The 23700-nt window shown below is 37.2% G+C and overlaps 1 protein-coding gene across 1 annotated transcript; it reads left to right on the plus strand.

Moving 5' to 3' along the window:
* The first annotated feature begins 1875 nt into the window (after positions 1-1875).
* LOC107786589 (putative manganese-transporting ATPase PDR2) lies at positions 1876-23364 on the plus strand. The gene is made up of 21 exons (XM_016608095.2): positions 1876-2418; positions 3705-3794; positions 4294-4496; positions 5270-5342; positions 5452-5624; positions 5740-5911; positions 6752-6856; positions 6969-7079; positions 7198-7284; positions 7452-7634; positions 9423-9473; positions 9555-9680; positions 10637-10716; positions 11701-11809; positions 15743-15871; positions 17735-17800; positions 17906-17977; positions 19941-20092; positions 20723-20834; positions 20944-21060; positions 21898-23364. The coding sequence occupies exons 1-21, from the start codon at positions 2170-2172 to the stop codon at positions 22969-22971; spliced, it is 3534 nt and encodes a 1177-aa protein (XP_016463581.1). The 5' UTR covers positions 1876-2169; the 3' UTR covers positions 22972-23364.
* Positions 23365-23700: the final 336 nt, after the last annotated feature.

Below are 23700 nucleotides of genomic sequence, written 5' to 3' on the forward strand. Positions count from 1 at the left end.
CTCTAATTCATAAGAGATTTCGTATTGTATAAATTGCACAATCACTAAAAATATTGCTATTTTCTTTTATTTGGCTTTATTAATTAAATAAAATTATTTTCATATATGATGACATTAGGAAGGGAAATTTACACAAAAATACAGTTAGAAGAAGCGCTTTTCACCCGCCTAACCCAGGAATACAGTTTTCATCCGATAGCCCACAAACCTTTCTGAAAAGAAAGAATAGAAAATACATATGACTTCACACCATAACAAAAAATGATTCATATTTTTAAGTTTACCCGACCTAACCTATATTGTACATAACTTGAAATAAGCTTTTCAGCCTATAGCCCATTATTGAAGACGCACATCTAGGATTTTTATTACTTCTTCTTTCTTCATTTGCACCACACTAAATTCTCTCCTCACCGCCTCTCGCTTCTTTTGGTCTAACCCACACATATCCCTTCATCTTCTCTTAAACTAGCCCCTCCTATTCCCTCTCCCTCCCCCCCTCCCCCACAGTTCTGCCATCAATGGCTCGAAGAAGGCTCAGGCTCCTCCTTCGGTGTCCAAGCTCGTCAAGTCTGATGGTGGCAAGCGGAAGAAAATTGAAGATTTTGAAAGAAAAATGAAAATACACACATATCTGAAAATAAATAGCACTTAAACTTGATTTGCACCAAAAAATAATCACTAATTTTGAAAAATTTTGAAGTTTGGAATTCGGATCATTATTGTTATGACCTCGAGGTCTCTGATCTGAAACTAGGTGTATCTTGTGTGAATGTTGAATTCGGAAATCGTTGGCACAAAGTTGTTAACCTATTGATGAGTTGGATCATCCAATACCTTCTGCTACAACTCGAAGTTTGGATTACATTTTTTTTACTATGTAACAGTTTGTATCAACACTGTGTAATTGTGTATATGGATGTACAAACACCTCTTTTACACTATTACATGTTTATACAAATTGATACATTATTTACGGTAAATGTAGTGTTGGACATAATATGTTTTCTAGTGAAAATATTGTATAAGTGATATTTATATCCACTTATACAGTATTGTATAATATGTATAAATGTGTTTATTTGTGTATAATGTTATATAATTATATATTTTTTCAGTTTATAAGGATGTATATACATTGTCACTATATAAAAGACCTCTATGAAAGTTTGACACTTTCTTCTCTTTTTTTTTTGTATATGTGCTGTAAGAAAAAGATCTTGTACGCGTTGGACGGATTTTACAATTCATTTACCAAGTTTTAATTTTTTTTTGAAATATGTAAAGAGGAAAGTAAAAGAAAACAAATAAGAAAGAAAAGGGAGAAGGAAAAGATAAAAACGTGGAACCTTATTTAGGTGTGAAACGAATGGTAAAAGGAAAAAGGAATCACAATGAGTAAACAGTTGGCAGAGTAAACAATGAGTAGACAGAAAGAAGAGGCGATGATGAAAGAATTTAGTGTGTTGCTGTCTTAAGCCGAGGGTCTTCTGGAAATAGCCTCCCTGCCCCTCGGGGTACATATTACCCTCCCCAGACCCCACCTGTGGGATTATACTGGATTGTTATTGTTGTTGCAAATGAAGAAAGAAGAAAATAATAAAAATCTTAGATGTGTGTCTTTAATAATGGGCTAAAGGTCGAAAAGTTTCTTTCAAGTTATGTACAATATGGGTTAGATCAGGTAAAACTTAAAAATATGAGCTATTTTTTATTGTGGTGTGAAGTCACGTGTATTTTCTTGTAATTATTTCTTAGGAATATAGTAAATATCCACCTAAAGTTTTTTCCTTCAATTTCTCAAGTATTTAATATAATAATTCTGTTATGTAACTGAACTAGTATAATAAACAAAATAAATACAGTAACTTGCTTTATAAAAAGTCGTAAGGGTTCAGTTTTAGGCTTGGTTCCATTTTCCGATTTACTTTTGACATCCCTGCCGTGGCAAAATCTAAGAAAATCTCTCCACTTCCTTTCCAAGATTCGAACTCCTCGTTTTCTCTTTCCCTCAAGTATATAAAGCATCTCCGGTCGATGAAACCCCTCTCTTTCTTCCCAATCCGATTGTAACAGATCGGAGATTTTCAAGTGTATGTTAAGATCTTACGAAACGCTAGGACGGCTGACGGCGACGGCGCATTAGCAGAGTTCAGAGAGAACTGAGAGATGACGCGATTCCAAGTGGGTGGGAAAGTGGTGGAGAGTGTGGATTTGCTGAAGAAGAGACACTGGTCTTGGCGTTTCGATGTTTGGCCCTTCTTTATTCTCTACGGCGTTTGGCTCCTAGCTATAGTACCTAGTTTAGACATTGCCGATGCCTTCATAGTTCTTGGTGCCCTTGTTGCCTTTCATGTTCTCGTCTTCCTCTTCACTGTTTGGTCCGTTGATTTCAAGCGTTTTGTTCACTATTCCAAGGTATTGTTAGTGTATTTATTCACTTGTTGCTAATTGAATTCGTGGCACACTCTTCAGTGGGACTGTGAGAATATTAATGGTACTGTTTTAAAGTGAAATTAAGTATCTTTAAGCAAAAACAAAACAAATTATGGGGAAAAGTCTAATTTTGATCATGTTGTTGAAGTTAGAAGTGAGAAATTGAGAACAATGCTGACTATCTCCACTTTTTACTATTTTGTTTTATCGCCAGATTTGCCACTACCTTTTTCTACTATATTGGGCTTAGCGAGTTAGTGCAACACTTTGGCGGGCTGAACTTGAAATAGGTGGGAATCAACTTCAGCTAGAATATTTAAAAATGTTCTAGTTTTACATATTAAGGATGAAACTTGACCTAAATACAAAATGACATTACAAGTTAAGCCTGCATAGGAGGCTGAAGTATGGAACAATTTAAGCCTGCATATGTATCTGTGTGACCTAGAAGTGGGGTCCACACATTACTTTGGTTTCCAACTGACAGTACCATCTCTGTGAATCACTTAAAGTGGAACTGCCTTTTTCCTCCAGCCACTTTTGTATTAGAAAAAGAGCTGAAGCTGAATTAGGGACATGCACAATTCAATAGTGCCTTTCGTTCTTATGTTTTCATTCAGATATCTCATTTGTTAAGAATTATGTCAAAGTAAGAGTCTGTAGTCACTCATGTGTTTGCTCAAATTTTTCTTCACTTGACTGCCAACTTTCGTCAATTTTACCCTTGTGGGAGGGGATCGGTTGCTTGTGGCTTAAGTAAAATATCTCCCCATTTATGAAATTCAGAATATGAATTTGTTACTTGTGGTTATACTTATTCATGCCGTCCTACTTTTTAAGAATTTTGAAATGAGATTTGAGATGGCCCTATGCAGTCCCTTCTCTATAAACAGATTTTTCTTTTTAATAGATATTGCATTTGGTTGTTGCTTTGACACCAAATTTAGGACCCCTATTTCGTCAATTGGAATCTTGACCAGCTAGTTTTATGGTTTACATTATCTGTAGTGTTAGTGATTTGTAATTGTGCTACTCAAGGGGACTAGACTTCTTGACTTCCCCAGTTCTCTTTGTTAAGTCTTTGGGTACACTAAGAGCGACTAGGATGGGGAATTTGTACTCTTGGGTGATACTGGCTGAGGTACAAGGTTTGTGGATAAAGTAGTGTGCTATTTGGTTATTGCATATCATGATTCCCATAGATGAGATTCGTATTGCAGAGAGTTCGGTGAAAATCTGAACGTAATTTTATCCTTTTTTCTGGACAGGTGGATGACATACATCGAGCAGATTCTTGTAAAGTCACTCCAGCTAAGTTCTCTGGAAGTAAAGAAGTTGTGCCTCTTCACTTTCGAAAGGTGCAGATCCTATTTTTTCTTGTTTCTTAGAGAGGGTTTTGTTAGATGTATTCTTTGTATTTTTTTCTTATTTTGGTAGCTTTATCTTAATTAATTGGACTATGACTTGCCAAGTAATGAAAAAAAAGGTAGAAACCGTGTGAACCTCCAGGCTCAAACTCTATCAGATTGTGTTTTTCTTTTGATAAATAAGTTAACCCTATGTAACATGTTAGCTTTTATCGTCTCCTTTACCTTTTGCTTTCTTTACGGTTGTGATGGTGGCGTACTCCATTTCCAACTTACGGAAGGAGATACTTTCTTTGTTGCAAGATCATAATCAGCCTGCTCTTGTAAGGCGGTGATCCATTGAAAAATCTAGTGTCCTCGGGCTCTGTACTGCTTCTAAATTTCGAAGCTTCTAACTGTTTTTCAGTTCTCAGTCAAAGAGGAAAAAGAAAAAAGAAAGACTCTTTATATTATCTCCTCATTGTGTCAAACTGTTCCTCTGTGTATGCAGTTAGCTGGTTCTTCGTCCGCTGAGGATCTGGAGGAGATTTATTTTGATTTTAGGAAGCAACGGTATATCTATTCAAAGGAGAAAGGAACTTTCAGCAAACTTTTGTATCCTTCAAAAGAGACGTTTGGATACTACCTTAAGAATACTGGCCATGGAACTGAAGCTAAAATTGTTGCTGCAACTGAGAAGTGGGGCCGGAATGTGTGAGTTTTCTCTCTTTTCTATGCCATTCCCCTTGGCAGACCATATCCTATCCTTTCTCGAGCATTCTTCACATATATCATATTATATATAGTATTTACAACAACATTATGTGGTTCTCCTGCAGTGCCCCTCTGGCTCCCCCCACCCCCGGCGCGCGTGCGGAAGGAAATTAATAAATAAGGCAGAGAAAGAAAGAGGAAATATAATGAAATAAAACATTAAGGAAACAGAGAACCCAGTTCTTCGAAAGCTTACAAAAAACCATTGTCCTCTCTGATTTGGACTTCTTTAACTGCTATTCATGGGTTATGTGGACGGTTCTACTCCTGGTGTTGCTTTAACCTGTGCTGCCATCTGCATAGGTCCATAATGGGTGCTGGTTATATTTTATGATGTCTGACCGCTAAGTTTTACTTAGAATGGAAATCTTGCTGTTGTATTCTAATCTTATATTTGTTTGTTGAAATGTAAATATTGAAGAGGTTTTTCATAATTTTTAGAAAAGAAATGCCTGATGCTGTAAATTTTATTTGGAGTCCTACAATAAGGCAGCAGACTCACAAACTCTTCAATACTACAGATTGTAATAACTTTTTGGACAGAATTAAAGAATTATTTTAATTCTAATTGATTGCTTCTCTTGTTTCCCTTCTTTTATTAGGTAAATGTAATCAAATTTCATATTGTTCTTTATGTAATTACCATTGCCAGCTTGTTGATTTCAAATGCATGTTCGATGAACTAATTGTGCTTTGCTTTCCTGACCTCGTAGGTTCGAATATCCTCAGCCAACATTTCAGAAATTAATGAAAGAGCAGGTCATGGAGCCTTTCTTTGTATTCCAGGTCAGTTCTGATTGAAATCATTTATTAACTGATTAGTTTCCTACTGCAGTCACTGCCCTATGGTGTATGCTATTTTCAATATGTTCTAATAGTGCTCATTACATGCCAGGTCTTTTGTGTGGGTTTATGGTGCTTAGATGAATACTGGTATTACAGTTTGTTCACACTCTTTATGCTGTTTATGTTTGAGTCAACAATGGCTAAGAGCCGGTTGAAGACCCTGTCTGAATTAAGACGTGTAAGAGTTGACACCCAGACTTTGATGGTGTATCGCTGTGGAAAGTATGTCAAGACAAGGATTACTCCCTATAATATATTGTTTTTCACATTTACTGCAATTCTTAAATCAATAGGTATGCATTTTCTTCATCTGAGTGTTAAGAGATGTTCATGGTAGGTGGGTGAAACTCTCTGGCACTGAACTGTTACCTGGAGATGTTGTGTCTATCGGGCGTTCTGTTGGTCAAAATGGAGAAGACAAGTCTGTACCTGCTGACATGCTTTTGCTAGCTGGAACTGCTATTGTGAATGAAGCTATTCTGACAGGCGAATCTACTCCACAGTGGAAGGTAATCTTCCTGTTCTGTTCTCTCTTTGCAATTGTTTATCTACAAGTAAATAAAGCTGCACTGTATCTATTTCTTTTTCTTAGACAAGATGCTGTTACTGTTATTGGTGACAAACTGCTCTTGCAGACTACATTCATCAATTTTCTCATATTTACTTTTCAAAGGTATCAAAAGGGCATCTATAGTAAAATTTTGTATTTCTTGTGTCATTTATTAGGGACATCGACATTTCAATCAGATTTGGGTGGGATAATCTTTCTTTGGATAAATTGATTGTGAGGGACAATGGCGTCTTTATACCCATTTTCCCGGTCTATTGGGAAAATGACTTGTTGATTTCGGCCAAACTTGCTTTGCCTCCACGTTTGCACTTTTTCAGCTTCCATTGTCTAATGGATGTAGCAATCCTTCTTTCGGAGTTCAATGCTTTTCGTGTCAGCTAGAAATCGATGCTAGGACTGCCCCTAGTGCTTAGTTCAAGTGGCAAAGGTTGAGGGATAGGTCACATGTTTGAGCCCTATGCAATGCGAACTAAGCTTGGGTATTTAACTAGAGAAGGGTAGAGGACGGAGCCCATTATCCCCGCGGAGGCTGCGGTTGGTTCTAAGGATTGGCCTCAGACATGAAAAAGGAGTTAAGACCAGCTATTGCTGCACAGGGCCCTTTTCGAGTTATGAGCTTTCAATTGTTGAATTTAAGGGGTGGGGATGGCAGAATGATTGGTGTCTAAGTTCGCCAAGCTGTATCTTATTGCAAAATGTGGCACACATGCTTCTAAGCCTTTCTTATGTGCTGGGTGTATAACTTTTAGTTGTAATCATTCCCTCTTTATTCGTACAGGTTTCAATCATGGGTAGAGGAGCAGGAGAGACATTGTCTGCTAGGCGAGATAAAGCCCACGTCCTTTTTGGTGGAACCAAAATTTTGCAGCATACGCCCGATAAGGTTATTGATGGTTGATAACTCTTTTTTCGTAATGTTTAGTTGCTTTTAGAATTAATCCATTTATTATATCCTTTTCCTTTTTTTGTCTTCCTTTGGTCGTCATCATGAGTAGACCTATCCAATGAAGACCCCTGATGGTGGATGCTTGGCTGTTGTTCTACGAACTGGGTTTGAAACAAGTCAAGGCAAACTTATGCGGACTATTTTATTTTCAACGGAGAGGGTAAATGCTGTTCTACAATCTGCTTCCGAAGATTAGCAATAATTTTTGGTGTTTTTTACAAGATGATGCAGGCACTGGATTTTTTGAAGTACAATGATATGTGTATTACTATTTGTAGGTTACTGCTAACAGCTGGGAAAGTGGGCTTTTTATTCTTTTCTTAGTCGTATTTGCATTAATAGCAGCCGGCTATGTTCTTAAAAAGGTACCGTCTTGGTTCTGGGTTTCCTCATTTATCTATCTCCTTGAAATCACTGTGCAAAGTAACTCAATGGTCTGCAATAACCGACCATGCTTCTAGAGTGGAATGAAATTGTGTTGCGGAATGCTAATTTATTTTCCTTTTTCTTTTTGGCATGTGCTCTCTTACAGGGGCTCGAGGACCCAACAAGAAGTAAATACAAGCTGTTTCTGAGTTGTTCATTGATAATTACTTCTGTTATCCCTCCCGAGCTGCCAATGGAGTTATCAATAGCTGTTAATACATCTTTAATTGCTCTAGCACGACGAGGGATATTCTGCACAGAACCTTTCAGGATTCCATTTGCTGGGAAGGTGAGTTTTGCTGTCTAACAGTATTAATAGTTGACATTTTTCTCTGTTTGAAATCCTTAACCTTTTGGGCAGGGAGTAATTCGAGGGTCTTGATGAGTATCATGCTTTCTCTCCTCTATTTTGTTTATGTTTCGGGCAGGAGTTGATGGTTCTGTGTTTCATCAACATAATGCAAATCCAGAAAAACACCTGCTTTTAGATTGTACTCATTTGACTTGCTTAGGGTAATGCAAGACCAACCTTTACAAGAGAAAAATTAAGGGTGGATTTTATGTCTTGTCATAAAAAAAATAAAGAAATAAATAAAAGTTAAGGATGGAGCTCTAAGGTCCCTATTGGGTTGGATAATATCATGACCGGTGTTATTAAAAGACATCACTTCATTGGTAAAGCCATGCGCTTCAGATAATGATGCACAAAAGTGATTCCAATGAGAAATGGTGTGATTTTTTGAATCTCAACTTTGAGTGGTTGGATTAGTATCGACATTATTGCCTATTGGATGTTCAAATAAATTATTCTAAATTGAACTTGATTATTAAAATAATAAATTCATATGTATATATGTGTGTGTGTGCGTGTGCGCGAATTGGTACTTTTAATGTTCTGCCTCATTGGAAGAAGCGTGCCGTTCACTTCTCGCTTTTTCCTTCAAGCCCCATGGATCTTTTTGTTCTTTTTTTCCCCGCTTTTCGCTTCTAAAAACACTGATCATGACAACATTCCGGTGTGTACAGAAAATAGACCTGGGGCATAATTCCAAAATCTTGCTCATTAGGTGAGGATTACCTAAGACCTATAAAAAGTAAGAGTCAACTTATCCCCTCAGCTAATGTGAGACATTCTAACACATCTGGAGCATTATAAAATGTCCAACATTTGGTAGACCACGAACAGTGGTGAATTTGGCTCTATTTTTGGTTTAACCAATGTTGGGCATGCTATATTGTCCAAGCTCCAGATGTCCAACTCTAGGAGGGGAGTGTTAGAATGTCCCACATTAGCTGAGGGAATATGGACTATTGTCTTCTTATATGGTCTTGGGCAATTCTCACCCATGAACTAGCTCTTGCGGTTAACTTAGGCCAAAGGTTCATTTCCACTCACATGGTATCAGAGCCAAATGTGGTAAGCCCATATTTCATAACTGTCTTTGCTCTACATACTGTGTTGCTGTTGGCTTCTCTCTATCAACTTAGATTGTCGAGCCGCTCTGGGCTTCTCTCATCTCTCAATTCGTCCCATCGAGCCACTAATTCTGCTCCAGGTCCTCTTCTTAGCTTGTTGAGTCGTGTCTCTCTCTCACACACAACCTCCAGGCCCAGTCCTCAGCCTATTGAGTTGCACTCTCTTGCTTCAGGCACAATCTTTAGTCTGTTGAGGCTAATCTATCTAATCTATCTATCTATCTCACAGGTCAACTCTTCAATCTTCTAGAAAAAGACATAAAATATGGAAAAGGTCTACTATTCACGCATAAACTCTAGAACTAGGTTGCTCGTGCGAGAGGTTGTTAGAGAATATCTTGTCCCTCATTTGTTGGGCGAGGATTTCCAGAGATTTATAATGTTCTAGGCTGCTCCACCCCTCAGATTCTTTCTCATCGTGCTTTCCTTCTCTTATATGAGATTCCGGCATTGGCCACAAGTTTGTGTTTTAAGCACTTTAAAATCCACTAGTAGCATTTTGATTGTTCAGTGTATATTTTTTTTCAATACTTGTTTGGATTAATGACTCTAATTTTCTTCTATGTTTGGTTTTTACTCTTTCATTTTTTCTTCTCTGCAGGTTGATATTTGTTGTTTCGATAAGACTGGAACCTTAACATCCGATGACATGGTATGGCGGTCATATATTCTTCTATGCTACCTTAGTTGTTGAGCCTTTTAAATGTGATTTCTTTGTTCTTCCAATTTTCAGGAGTTCTCAGGGGTTGGTGGATTGACTGACAGTGAGGACTTAGAAAAAGAAATGACTAAAGTTCCTACTCGCACGCAGGAAATTCTTGCTTCTTGTCATTCATTGGTTTTTGTGGACAATAAGCTGGTAATTAATTTTGCTTCAAAGTTTTCTGAACCTATACAATATTATTTGGTCTACCAAAGTAAGAACAACGTCGATTTTGTTTCCTTACTACTTCTTCCTTTTGGTTGGTGAAGAGGGGTAGGCTGACTGGTGTCTAACCTACATGTGTCACGTATGTTTTCTTATGTTGTATGTCATTTGCTTTGAAATAGTAGTTACTGAGACAACACTTTGTGTTTTGACCTCTTTAGTGTATTTTATATTAGCTATTTGCTGAGGTTTTCTCTATTCAATTATTGATTTTCTTAAAAAGTGGGTATATAATTTAGAATTTATCTCAGGGAAATAATATTTTGTAAAGACATTGACTGTGATGTTCAGATATAATAAGGTTTTGTTTACCTATTAAAAAGAAGAAATAATTGAATCCTGTTTTTTTTTTTTTGATATACTGTATTCACTAGTGTATATGATTTGCATCCCCCATAGGTTTATAGTGTAATTTTGTCAGATTGTTAGAGGGAAAGAAAAAGTAAAATAGATCTTTCATTTGCTTGGTGCTGGACTGTTACTGCTTTCTTTTTGCTTCTCCACTACCGTATTTCTTTTTCAAAACTGCTGTGATTTTGCTTTCCTTGAGCCAAGGGCCTATCGGAAACAACCTCTCTACCTTCACAAGGTAGGGGTAAGGCTGCGTACACACTACCCTCCCCAGACCCCACTTGTGGGATTACGTTGGGTATGTTGTTGTTGCTTGGTGCTGGGGTTTTATTTGGTGTTTATATTCCCTTAATATTAGCATTAGAAACATCCTCACTTTGACGAGCATTGCTGTTGCGTTGGCCACTTGTTGCTTTTAGGGTTGTGGCACCATATACACAAATGACCTTATTTGTTGCTGGAACTGTGGGTTTAAGCTTTATCATTGAGATTTTTATGCCTTTCTCAGTTTCTCTGTTACCAACGTCCTTTTTTAGGTGGGTGATCCTCTTGAGAAGGCTGCGCTTAAAGGGATTGACTGGGCATATAAATCAGATGAAAAAGCCATGCCAAAAAAGTAAGCTTTGCCCGAATGTCATTTTCCTACTGCTATTAAAAAAGAGTAGTTCTGGCCTCAAATGTCTACTGTTGATCCTTGCTGTCACGGTTATTTCTTTCCTTGCATCTCATCTTTCTTTGCTTGTCCATTTGTGCCTATGTATTTATATTTTGATTCTCCAAGTTAAGAGTTCTTATGTAAAGGGATAAACAATTACTCAAGTCTATAATTTAATATTTGACTTATTTTGGTAGAAGAAGGTGAATGAGTTTGAAAGAATTTTTCTTATTGTTTAAATGTTCCATGACGGAGAATCCAACTTCCATTGCCTAGTAGTTTTTAATACACTACCTCTATTAGTTCCACATTATTCTTTTGTTTTCACAATTCTGAGGTAACCTAACATTTCCAAAAAGTAAATGGTCCTTTTCTGTATTGGAACCAAATCGACTCAAAAGTTTATATCCGTCAAATCATTGACAATGATACTAGCTCCAATGCATTCCACCTTTCTTTGTGATATAGTAGACTTCATTTGTTATGTTAATGCTAGAATCAGTTTAGCTAGATTGATAACTCCTTAGGACCATAAGCTGTTGTGCTCATTTTTTGCTTTTCATCATCTCTACAGGTTTTCCCTTTTTTTTTTTTAAATTTCTTTGACTGACGGTCATGCGTATAATAATTTGATTGCCAACCACGCCTCAACATCCTTATTTGGACAAAGCCAAGTGTCTTTCTTGGATTCAATGTCATGTTTTCACTCTGTATTCTTCAAACGCTGTTTGAATAATGTGGAGAAATAATCTTGATAAAAATGGCTATATTGAAAATTATAGTTTTCTTATTATGTATGTGCAGCAAATTTGATTTTTTTTAGATTTTATTCCTCCTTGGACTTCGTTTAAAATAAAAACAGTTGTCCATCTTTTATTTATTTAAAACATAAACAGTTGTCAATCTTGTTCTTGTTTCCCCCCCTCTTAATACTGGACACTGCAGGGGTGGAGGTGATGCTGTTCAGATTGTGCAGCGACATCATTTTGCGTCTCACTTGAAAAGAATGGCTGTAGTTGTTCGTGTTCAGGAGCAATTTTTTGCTTTTGTCAAGGTTTGATGCCTAGATCCTTATCTAGCTAGTTTTGAGTAGTTGAATGAGGTCAAGCGTATAGCAGATAAGATTTAGAAGTACTTCTGATATAGTCAAATTTGTAAAATGCTTGTTTCCTAGTATTCTTTTTGGATAACATTACACATTTGTTTATACTTTCTACTGCTCATTACTTATTTCGGTCCATGAAAAAGGGATGATTCCTCTAAAACCATTCTGGTGTATAACTGGCTGGCTTCTTCATTGGTGAATAAGGAGTGGATACTTTACTTTTCTTTGATGAAGTGAAGTAGTTTCATTCAAAAAGCATCAAGAACATGCAGCAAAAAATCACAAGAAGTAAAGATAAACATCTGCTCCTATACAGATTACACTAGAACTATAGAGCAGATGCAGTCCAAAAATTGTTCATAGCTAAGAACAGGGGCCTTATTAAGCCAGCCGAAAAGGCTCAACAAACACTTAGCTTAAAGAGCATGATTAGGAGTTGAGAAACCATCAAAACATCTATGATTTCTTTAATTCCAAATGGACCAAAAAATACAAGCAGGTACCATAATCCAGACATTCTTGATGGACTTCCCAACTCTCCAAGAACACCAGCTCTGATAAGCATCCTTCACACTGTTAGGCATGACCCAGGCAAGACCAAATACTCCATATGTCTGCTGCAACTGCACACTGAAGAAGAAGGTGGCTGACACTCTCTAATTTCATCTGGCACATGTAACACCTATTCACAGTTGGAATGCATCTCCTAGATAGATTATCCTGGGTTAAGCATGCTTCATAGCGGGCAGTCCAACAATAGCACTTCACCTAGGGAGGTAATTAGTCTTCCAGATGGGTTTCCATGGCCATTTATCAATTAAGTCTTTGTTTGAGCATAGCTGGTAGTAGCCTTCCTTTATAGTATATACGCCTTCTTTTGAACTTCCCCTTATCCGTTTGTCCCTCTCTGAGGATTGACCACCACCCCTGCCAATGTAGCAAGTAATTCCTGAAGCTCTTCTACCTCCCAATCTTGTATATTCCTTCAGCTGAGGAAGCCATGTGTTATCCTGCCTGCTGGCTGCTTATCTGTGACCTTGTCTTTTTAAACTCTTAGGGCATGTTTTTATCAAATGTCTCTCCTCTCTATCTGCCCGTGCTTGTGTGCAGACTTAGCTGAATGTACAAGGGGCGTCTCTCCAAGTTGATGTAGTAAATATGTGGCCTTCTTGAATACAACTTATTGCAGATATATGCCTGAAATAGTTATAGATATCTTTGCTTAGCGTTTATGATGGCTCATCATATGTTGTTCAAGGATTAAGAGGATGAAAAAGATGATTATATGCTCTGTTTGGGGCTGGAAGACTTTGGCGAAATCTGATGAGTAGGAGAAACGGATAAGATAAACTGTTGGAATTGTATTACTCAATGTCTTTTGGGAGGTTCTGTATTAACTGACGTCCAGTTGATGAGAAGCTAGTTATGCTATTTATAGACTCTCAAACCTATGTACAGACACCGGAAAGTATCCGCCTCTCTACTTGGTTAACTTTCTGGCAGTTCAGACCTAATCCCTACCACCATAATGGATGGTTCTTCGAGTTTTCTTGTCGAGAGATTGATGTTTTGGGATGGATTTTCTTAGTAACTGTTTGTTTTTTGGCAAAGCAATTTCCTTTGAAACTTAGGCCTGCATTATATGACGAAGGAAGGGGAAATTGATCCAGAAGATTGAGAGAAGAACAATGATGGTTGTCCAACAGAAGACCTTTGCTATAGTGGATCAGAACGTTGAAAGCTTGCACTGGTTTGAGTTTATCAAACAAAAGAGGAACTGTCAGAAAAATTATGATAGAGACGTATTCTTTGGTGAATTTGCATTATCCTTAGACTAGCATAGGAAGATCTTGCAAACTGTCAGAAGATGGAAAAACATCATGATTAGAACTAGAGGTCAAACATTTCTCAGAACTTCAGCATATGGGGAGTGGGCTTTGCAAGTTAAAAGAAGGTCGATTCATGGAGAACAAAAATGACTGAGAATGGGAGGATACAACAAATAAAATCCAAAAAGTTGGTCGATAAAAGTTTAATCAACAGTCATGAGGATTAATCTAGAATATATGCAGAGGCTGCAGAGAAATTAGACGACAAGAAAAGCAAAGGTCACTCATAGCATAGAGGACGGAAATTTTAGATGATGATAAAGGGCGCGAACTTGAAAGAACAAATACAATATCATTGCAGATGTTTAGTAGGAAGATTTAGTGATCTAGCAACTCTTTTTTTTAATCGGTAAGGTAATAAGATTTTATTAATGAGATTGGTTAAAAACATCCCATAAGAGGTATACCAAAAAGTAGAAAACCTTTAAAAAGAAAGATGGTTTTCTACAAACAACACCCAATCTTTTATACATAAAGGAACCTCATTGATGCACCAAAAAGAAATAAGGGACAAGAGACTACTCCTAGCAACTATGTTTTTGAAGCAAAAGGCGGAAACAAGTGACAAGAACCATGGGATTTGAAGCGTAAAGCGAGAAGTGAAGTGCATGTTTCTTTGAGCACGACTTGAAAAAAAATAAACAAGCCCAACATATATAATTTTAGTACTATAACAATGAAATCACCATTAATATAACTAATTCAGCTTCAAATGTACAATAATGCCGATATTAAAGTTAGGAATCAAAGAATTGATCGCTTCTTATCTAAAGTACATTGTGCGTCGTTGTTTCAAGTGCACACTTCTTTGAAGCGCGTGGCTTCAGTTGTGAAGTGATAACTCTTCTCTTCGCCTTCACATTTGCTTTATTGCAATGAGACAATGACTTTTAATAATGTTGCTAGCTCCTGATGTTCTGCATGTAATCAAAGTGCAGAAGTGGGTTAGAAAGTATGGAAGATTTGGCTGGCATATTGATATGAACCGTATTATATTTTCTCATTGAATTCCATTAAAGAGTTGAAGCATCGAGAATCAATATTGGTGGCTGGTACATGAAAGGTTCAGAAACTGCTACTTGACGGGTGGTCACCAGACTCACCATTCACCAGCTATTGCATGTACTGAGGAAAATTTTACACCTAGTTATGTATGGATTAGGTTGTTGGGGTTACTTTACATCTGTGGTTGGAGGACAAACATTCGGAGAAAATGAACTATGCTGAAAATGCTCATTGGAGGGTTGAGATTTATTGCTTTTAGTAAACTAAGATTGATTGATGAACAACCGATTTGATGAAGCAGGAGAACAAATGGCTGAGATTGGGGTGAGTTGGGTCAGTTGGTCCAAGTGGAGGCATTAAATTCTTAGTGTACTACATGAGCTGTTTAATAGGGAAGGAACTGTAGAAGGATGCCCTTTGGCTTGTTGTTCTTGATGACGATGATATGGTAAAACTTTTTATAAGTTTGTTCTTCTTGTCAACTGATAAAGAAAGTTCGCTGTTTCTATCAAAAGTATTTTCTGGTGATGGTTAAATTGTTGTTGGAAGCTCTTTGGTTTATTTGAAGAGTACCATGTGTGCATAGTTTTGTGACACGTCCTTATGACTTAGTGTGTTTTGCATCACATGAGGATGCAGATTGATGTGCCGGTGCATTTACAGGATATGTATCCTTTATTCACCTTTTCTTGAGACGAGGGTCTATCGGAAACAACCTCTCTACCGTCACAAGGTAGAGGTAAGGTTACACTGGTTTTTTGTTGTTGTTGTTATTGTATATCTTTTTGTTTCTTAGCAACCTTTTTTGTGTTTGTTGGTTGGCCTGATTATTTTTAAGCTAAAGTATATGTGTTTGCGAACAGTTCTGTCCTCAAATACAAATTATTTTGCTTCACTCAAGCACATTTTTTGGTTTCCATTGTACATTTAATTGTTTAATTTCCTACTTGCTATGAAATCAGTTTCATTTCTTACTAAATATTTCCAGGGTGCACCAGAGACAATTCAGGAAAGACTCATTGATGTGCCACCATCCTATGTGCCAACCTACAAGAAATACACCCGTCAAGGATCACGTGTATTGGCTCTGGCTTTCAAGTCTCTGCCAGATATGACAGTAAGAACCCCTTCATGGGCAAATATTTTCTCTAAGATGTCTCCTAGTGCTGTGCAAGCCATATTTGTTTCCTACTGTCATTCAATGAGGATGACTCTATTTGAATAGGAACTGCGTCGAGGGAGCAGGAATGACTCTATTTGTTTAGTAACACATATATGGCAAAGGGAGCAGGGATGATTTTATTTGTGTAGTAGCACATATATGGCAAAAAGTTCATTCATGGGTCTAAGGGGTAGTGGGAGCTGTCAGCCTATGAAGCATGGGTACTAGATCTTATGCTATGATTTGGTCCCAAGTATGTTATTCAATATATGGCAGGGATATGCTTGGGATACGGTACCTGTACAGTGTACAGTATCTAAAAGTGCATCATTAACTAGAGGAATAGTTAATTTTCCTGTTTCATGTACTTTACACTATCTAGTCTAGCTCAATACAATACGCAAAAGAACAAAATCATAAAAAATCTTTTTGAACGTAGTAGCTAGTTGTCAATACATTATTGACCCAAAAATTTAAGGAAACATCACAAGAATTATCTAAAAGTGCATCATTTTTTTATTTTTCTGTATACAAGCATCCTTATTTTGGGATACAAGTTTCTGGAAATTAGATACGTTAGAGTTCAAATTGGATATGATTGGGGTTAAATTCAATTCTTGGAAAGAAGAGATAGGCTTATTTTTATTTAGTAAAATTTATTTAAATTTGATTAAGTTGGGAATCATTGCTGTGATCCTGTATTTAATCCTTTTAGATAATATCTTCTATTATTCAATATGAGGTCGGGTGTGACATCACTTCGTAACTATAAGATGTGAAATTCGTAGAATTCTCGGATGTGTTAGCATGTCTTATTTTTGTTCCCAAAGATAGCGATTCTATTTAACATATAATGAAGAATACAAACTTTTGTAGATATCTTATCGTGGCCAAGTTCAAATTTTCCCCCTTAGTTCTTAAAAATATTATATTGCTGTATTCCACGCACCAAATAGCTGTCATTTTTTGTAAATATTCTTTCAGGGGCCACTTTAAAATGCACTGGATATGCTTAGATGTTATTATTTCTAAACTGAAGCCGTATGTTCCTGAAATGTATCTAATTTTCTGAATTGGGGTCAAAATGTTTTAATATACTTCCGTAAAGTTTCAAGGATTGGCAAAATCTGCTTATAAATTATAGTTACCAAGGGTCTCTGCAGCAATCTGGTTGTGTATTTGGAAAAAAAGGAACAGAAGATGTTTTAGGATTGGAGGAGCTCAATATAGAAAATTAAATCTGATTATATTCTTATGCTTTCCTCTTGATGCAAATTGGAATTTGTTGAAGATGCTGAATCCTTGTACAGTCCATAGATAATCTGTTTAGATAGACGGTAGACATCTTTTGCAACTGTTGGATGTAACCACAGCACTTTCTTAGTGCTTTTTTGTAAAAAGACAACGATAGAAATTCGAACTCTAAGATTTTTACATATAAAATGCGAAAGAGTTTTTCTCAATCTTCCGAAAATTTATTCATCAGTAATACTTTTTCAAAAACATATTATACTTACCAAGGAAAAAAGCTATTAACAAATTACATTTAAATAGTAATGTCGATACATGTCTGAGATGTGGATATTTCAATTATCTAACTGGATGATGCACCAAATCATAGTTACTGATGTTGCTCCGATTTTGTTGAGCTGTTAATGTTCTTCACAGACTCTCTCTCTCTCTCTCTCTCTCTGGGAGCAAACAATTTTTTTTTCTGTCGGTGGTTTGCTTTTTACATGGTATCCAGTTTTCAATCCTTATTTTTTCTATTTCTTTTCCAATTTTTTTGAAGTTCTCTCGATTTTCAATTTGGTGAAGGTTAGTGAAGCCAGAAGCCTGGAGAGAGATATGGTGGAAAATGGGCTTACTTTTGCTGGTTTTGCGGTAAAGCTAAATTTTCCTTGTGTTATAATGGATCTGATGTTCACACCAGGAAAATTGTACTTAGCCTCTTGATCATGTTTGGTATTACTTCGTGATAATATGTAGGTGTTCAATTGTCCCATCAGAGGAGACTCAGCCACTGTCTTGACTGAATTAAAGCAATCATCTCATGACTTGGTAGGTGTGGTTTGGTTTATTTTTTCATTTACTTGCTTTCGTCTTGTGTTCTCAGCCACTTACTGTTTTGTGCAGTGCTGAACATTTGGTTACATTATTTTTAGTTTGTAGGCGTTAACCAATTACGTAAATCTTCATGAAGCTTATCAGAAACTAAAATTGCAGAAATTATATTCATGGTCTTTGTTTTCCTTGTTCGGCAATTTGTCTTGGCACATTATGTGTTGAAGTCTCTCAAGGTGTCACTTCTCAGAAGTTTTCTTAGGCAGGGAATCCGTTATATAGACCTAGAGGGCCAAAAATATTCTCATTACGTGACTCTTTGAATAGTAATACCTAATTTGGCTTGTTCAAGCCTGTACTTCCGAGAATGAGAACCATCTTCCATTTAATGAAACCTTCTTGTGGCAACTTTGACAATCTAAGTGCGATAATGTGCGAGAGGTTATATAAGAGGCTTCTGAGCCATTGATTGAAGTGGTTTTAGTTTGGAGATTAATTTCCATCCAAGACAGCAAGTTAGAGAGAACACGCAATATTAGCTCCCTGTCTTCCATGTAGGTATTCTGGATTAAATGATTGAATGTAAAGGCTCCTTAGGTCTTTGTTTATTTATCTTAGATGGTTTCTTATCCTATTCTAGCCGAATTCTTAACACCAAATCAGCCCCTATGTTACATAAATTCAACTACATCCCTCGACTACTCAATTGATGCCTCTTTCTTCCCTGCAAAATCTGGAAGGTTCTCCTTGTACCTATTTCTTAAAGTGAAGGAACTACATTTCTTCAAAAATTCCTGATTCTAACTTTTGGTTTTTGAGATGGCGGCAATTCTAGCCTTTACTGAAACAAAGGGTTAAAAAAATCAAATCGTTGCGGATTGTAAACATAACCAAAATACTATTTTCACACTTCGAAATCCAAACTTTCCAATAAGTGAGCATCTAATCACGAGGACTAAATAGTGGGGAGTGCAATTGAAGGAACAGAAGCGGATCTCCTTGGGATGGTAGTATTATGGGAGAACAATGTGTTTGGTGCCGTGAACCAGTCCTAGGAGACATGCAGTAAGCTTCGAGCTTTTTCTGGAAGATCCTCACTCTATTCTCCATCCCCAATATTCTGGTGCCAGTTGCTAGGCGTTCACTTTTGATGGAACAGGAGCAGGTGCTCGGTTTTTGACAGATGTTGGGTTAGGATGAAAGTTGTTAAATTCTAGAGAGTTTAAGGACATTTTTTGTTAACATGAGTATTTAAGAAGCGCTTTGTAGTCATAGCAAGATAAGGAGTTTGTTATGTTATTTGTCAATTCATGCTAAAATAAGTAGGTTCAATGTTGTGGTTTTAATGATGATTTGTACTTGAATAATGAATGAGGCAAATGTCAGATATTACTCTCTTTGTCCATTTTATATAATGGTGTTTGAATGTATACAAATTGCAGAGTTTAACGTTAAGTTGATTTAAGCATTATATAAGTGATAGTGGGAGAAATTTTAAATGGTTGAAAAATTAGTTCGATAGAGAAATCATCACATCAAAATATAAATTAGAATAACTCAATAAAGTGAATTCTTAAAAGTTGTGAAAGTTGTTTAAAAATGCAAAAAAAATAATATCTTTATATGTCCCAAAAAGGAAGGAGTGTTATATAAGTAGGGAAAGAGGGAGTCTCATTGCGTATCTATGGGATATATAAACACTACAACTGTCAGTAAATGAAGAGCGTGTATCACAAGAACATCTCACGTTAAAAAAAATATCAACCATGATGCATATGTCTCAAGTAGCTCATATTGAATATATTTATTCATAAAAAAAAACCAAAGCTCCCGAATATGGTTCGAAGTATTGTGAAAGACACATTACAGACATTAGACTATACAATTTGGTGTTTTATTTTGATATGTGGGCTTATCACTTTCAAGCTTCCAGTACTCATCTATAACCTTGGTTTGATAGGTCATGATTACTGGTGATCAAGCTTTGACAGCTTGCCACGTGGCTCAACAAGTACACATTATCTCAAAACCAGCACTGATTCTGGGACGTACAAAAAACAAGGAAGGATATGACTGGGTTTCTCCTGATGAGACAGAGATAGTCAGCTACAGGTAGAAACCGACTGTTTGATGCAGTATCACACTCTGTTTTTATACAGTTTAACCTGTATATTTGTTGAAGATTTTTCCGGTTAGAGCTGTCCACAATTGCTTTATATTCTTTGTTGCCTTACTAACAAGATTGGAAATCTGCATTATTGATCTTAAACATTCTTTTGCTTTTGCTTTTATTGAAGAATTAGCTAAAAGAAAATAACAAAAATGGATTTGCAGGAGTAGTGAATATATGGAGTTATATTCTTCATGTAAATGAATTTAACTTCTTATGCTGAAATTGTAAAGATTTTTTACACAATCTTTGTAGTCTTAACCATTCCCTAAGCCGAGGGTCTTCCGGAAACAGCCTCTCTGCCTTTTTGAAGGTAGGGGTAAGGTCTGCGTACATCCTACCCTCCCCAGACCCCACTTGTGGGATTACACTGGGTTTTTTTTTTGTTGTTGTTATACTATTTCATGTTTACCTTATAGGTGACCTGATTGTATTTTTTACCCGTTTGTGCTTAGTACTAAATTCTAAATAAATTAAGATGAGTTACTGAGATTTTCTGTGCAATAAACAAAACATTGCTCAATCATATTTTTTTTCAGCTTTTCATAATCTTTTCTCACATAAATTTGTAGTGAGAATGAAGTTGAAGCTTTATCAGAAGCTTACGATCTCTGTATTGGAGGCGATTGCATCGAGATGTTGCAGCAGACATCTGCTGTCCCTAAAGTTGTTCCTTATGTAAAGGTTGGAAATATGTGACTGATCTCTCTCTCTTTCTCTCTCTCTCTCTAAAACACACAGTCTCTCTCTCTCTCTCTCTCTTGCATCCTGACAAAGGTATCACTTTACCCAGGTATTTGCAAGGGTTGCCCCTGAGCAGAAAGAACTTATATTAACCACTTTTAAGTCAGTTGGAAGGATGACGTTGATGTGTGGTGATGGGACTAATGATGTTGGAGCTCTAAAGCAGGTATTACATCGTTTTTATTTTAATAAATTTGTTCGTTTTCAAATGGGTGCAGTAACTTGTTCTCTTAGACCTTTCAGAAAATGAAAAATTTAAACATATTGGAGGCTACTTTAGCACCTTGATCCATGGCAGGAAAAGAGCCCCATTTGTCTTGTGCTTTGATACAAGCTGGTATGGCGTGGGTAATTATCCTTTAGGTGTGCATCCAAGTTTTTCAGCAAGTTTTGTGTATCTTGAAAGATCCACATGGAGTGCCCATACCTAGTGTCACACTTGTTTGACATGAGTACATCTAGCAAAATGAAAACTCCGTCTGCCCATGTTATATAAGGTGTGATCTGCCATAGCCTAGCTACTTCGTGATACATAACTAAAAGATTGATCATGTGTAGTTTATAAGTTTATTTGCCGTTAATTTCTTTGTAATGATGGTATTTTGTGTGAGCAGGTACTGCCTATGGTCTGAGCTCTCCTCTCTGCCCCTCTTTTCCCCTCTCTTTCTGTCCCTTGCATCTCATCTGAAGTGGTTTAACTAGAAATCTTCACTGTCCAACTTAAGCTATACTAGGAAGGAGATGCTGTTTACTGCACTTTTTTTAGGCATTGCTTCTTGGCCTGCTTTGTGGTTTTTCTGTACTGCATTATGCTTCTTCCGCCAATCTTCACTGTCCCAACATAAGTTATACTAAGAAGGAGATGCAGTTTATTGCACTTTTTTGAAGCATTGCTGTTCGGCCTGCTTTATGTTTTTTTTTATTGCAATATCCTTCTTCCTCCTCTTTTTTGTGTGACTACTTTTTCGGATATATTGAGACTCATGGGATTTGCTTCTTTCAGGCACATGTGGGAGTAGCTCTACTTAATGCAATGCCTCCCCCTAAGAAGGAAAAATCATCTGATGGATCGTCTAAGAATGATACTGCAAAACCTGCCAAGGGAAAGAAACTGAAGCCTGCTACAGAAAACGGAGAAGGCACTTCAAAAAGTAGAGCTACCAGCAGCCAAGCCATTAATCGCCATCTTACACCTGCAGAGATGCAGAAGCAGAAGCTTAAGAAACTTATGGATGAGCTTAATGAGGGAGGAGCTGATGGTCAGGCACCAATTGTGAAACTTGGGGATGCCTCAATGGCATCGCCATTCACTGCAAAGCATGCTTCAGTCTGCCCTACCACTGACATCATCCGTCAAGGCCGTAGTACCCTAGTAACCACCCTGCAGATGTTTAAGATTCTTGGACTTAACTGCCTTGCTACTGCCTATGTCCTGAGTGTAATGTACTTAGATGGTGTCAAGTTAGGTGATGTTCAGGCTACAATCAGTGGGGTCTTCACAGCAGCCTTCTTTCTATTTATCTCACATGCTCGGCCCCTTCCAACCCTCTCAGCCGAACGACCTCATCCCAATATTTTCTGCGCCTACGTCTTCCTCTCCCTCCTGGGACAATTTGCTATCCATCTGCTTTTCTTAATTTCTTCTGTTAACGAGGCTAGCAAGTACATGCCTGATGAGTGCATTGAGCCAGACTCTGATTTTCATCCAAACCTTGTCAATACAGTTTCATACATGGTGGGGTTGATGCTACAGGTAGCAACCTTTGCTGTGAACTACATGGGCCACCCCTTCAACCAAAGCATACCCGAAAACAAGCCATTCTTATACGCCCTTTTGGCTGCTGTGGGCTTCTTCACAGTTATCACGTCTGATTTGTTTAGAGACTTAAATGACTGGTTGAAGTTAGTTCCTATGCCAAGAGGTTTGAGAGATAAGCTGCTGCTTTGGGCATTCCTGACATTTTTGGTCTGCTATGCCTGGGAGAAGTCATTGAGGTGGGCTTTCCCTGGTAAGATGCCTGCCTGGAAGCAAAGGCAACGCCGTCTTGCAGCAAATTTAGAAAAGAAGCGCAATTAGTTCTTAGTTGGTATCAGTTTTGAACGGCAGAGATTTTGATCCGGCTGGTGTTCAGCAACTTCATTTTATTGGCAATACAGCTATCACGGCCTGCTGGATGGTATATTGTTTTACTGAAAGATCTTGACTAAAATTTTACTGGAATTTGTCATCTCCATTCATGAAGACCCCAAGGATAGGGGACATATACCGCAGCAGCTTGGTCTTTTTCTAGTCTTTTTATACATAAACTAGACAACTGTTTATTTATGGCTACTTCCAACTGAAAGGAAACAGCTGAACTTCGTTTTTCTTATATTGTACTAGTGTATTGGAATCGATACAACATATTCTATCTTTAACACATTTTGTCAGGATCATAAAGGAATGTTACTATTTTCTTTCTCAGTTCAATAATTCCCTCTCCCCTCATGTAGGCTCTCAAACGTTGAAACTGCTTACTAGATTAATGATTATGTTTACTTGAGGAGAAAAGTTGAATCTCTAGCAGAACCGTTTAGGAACTGATGTTTGTTGTGTTTTCACTGTGGTGGCTTTAGCTGCCGTCTTTTGCGTTCTTCGTGAAAAACGTTCGGTTAATTCAACATTTACAAGTTGTTGCCTTAAGAAGAGTGAAACTAGCATGGGCTACTCAGTTTTTGGACTGGTAATTAAAAAATATCCAGCGTTTGTAAAGTCATTGAAAAATAGTCACTATTTTGTTGAAATACGAAAAGTTCTAGCATAGTA

Source organism: Nicotiana tabacum, chromosome 7 (assembly GCF_000715075.1).
Source record: "Nicotiana tabacum cultivar K326 chromosome 7, ASM71507v2, whole genome shotgun sequence".
In the NCBI taxonomy this organism is placed as follows: domain Eukaryota; kingdom Viridiplantae; phylum Streptophyta; class Magnoliopsida; order Solanales; family Solanaceae; genus Nicotiana; species Nicotiana tabacum.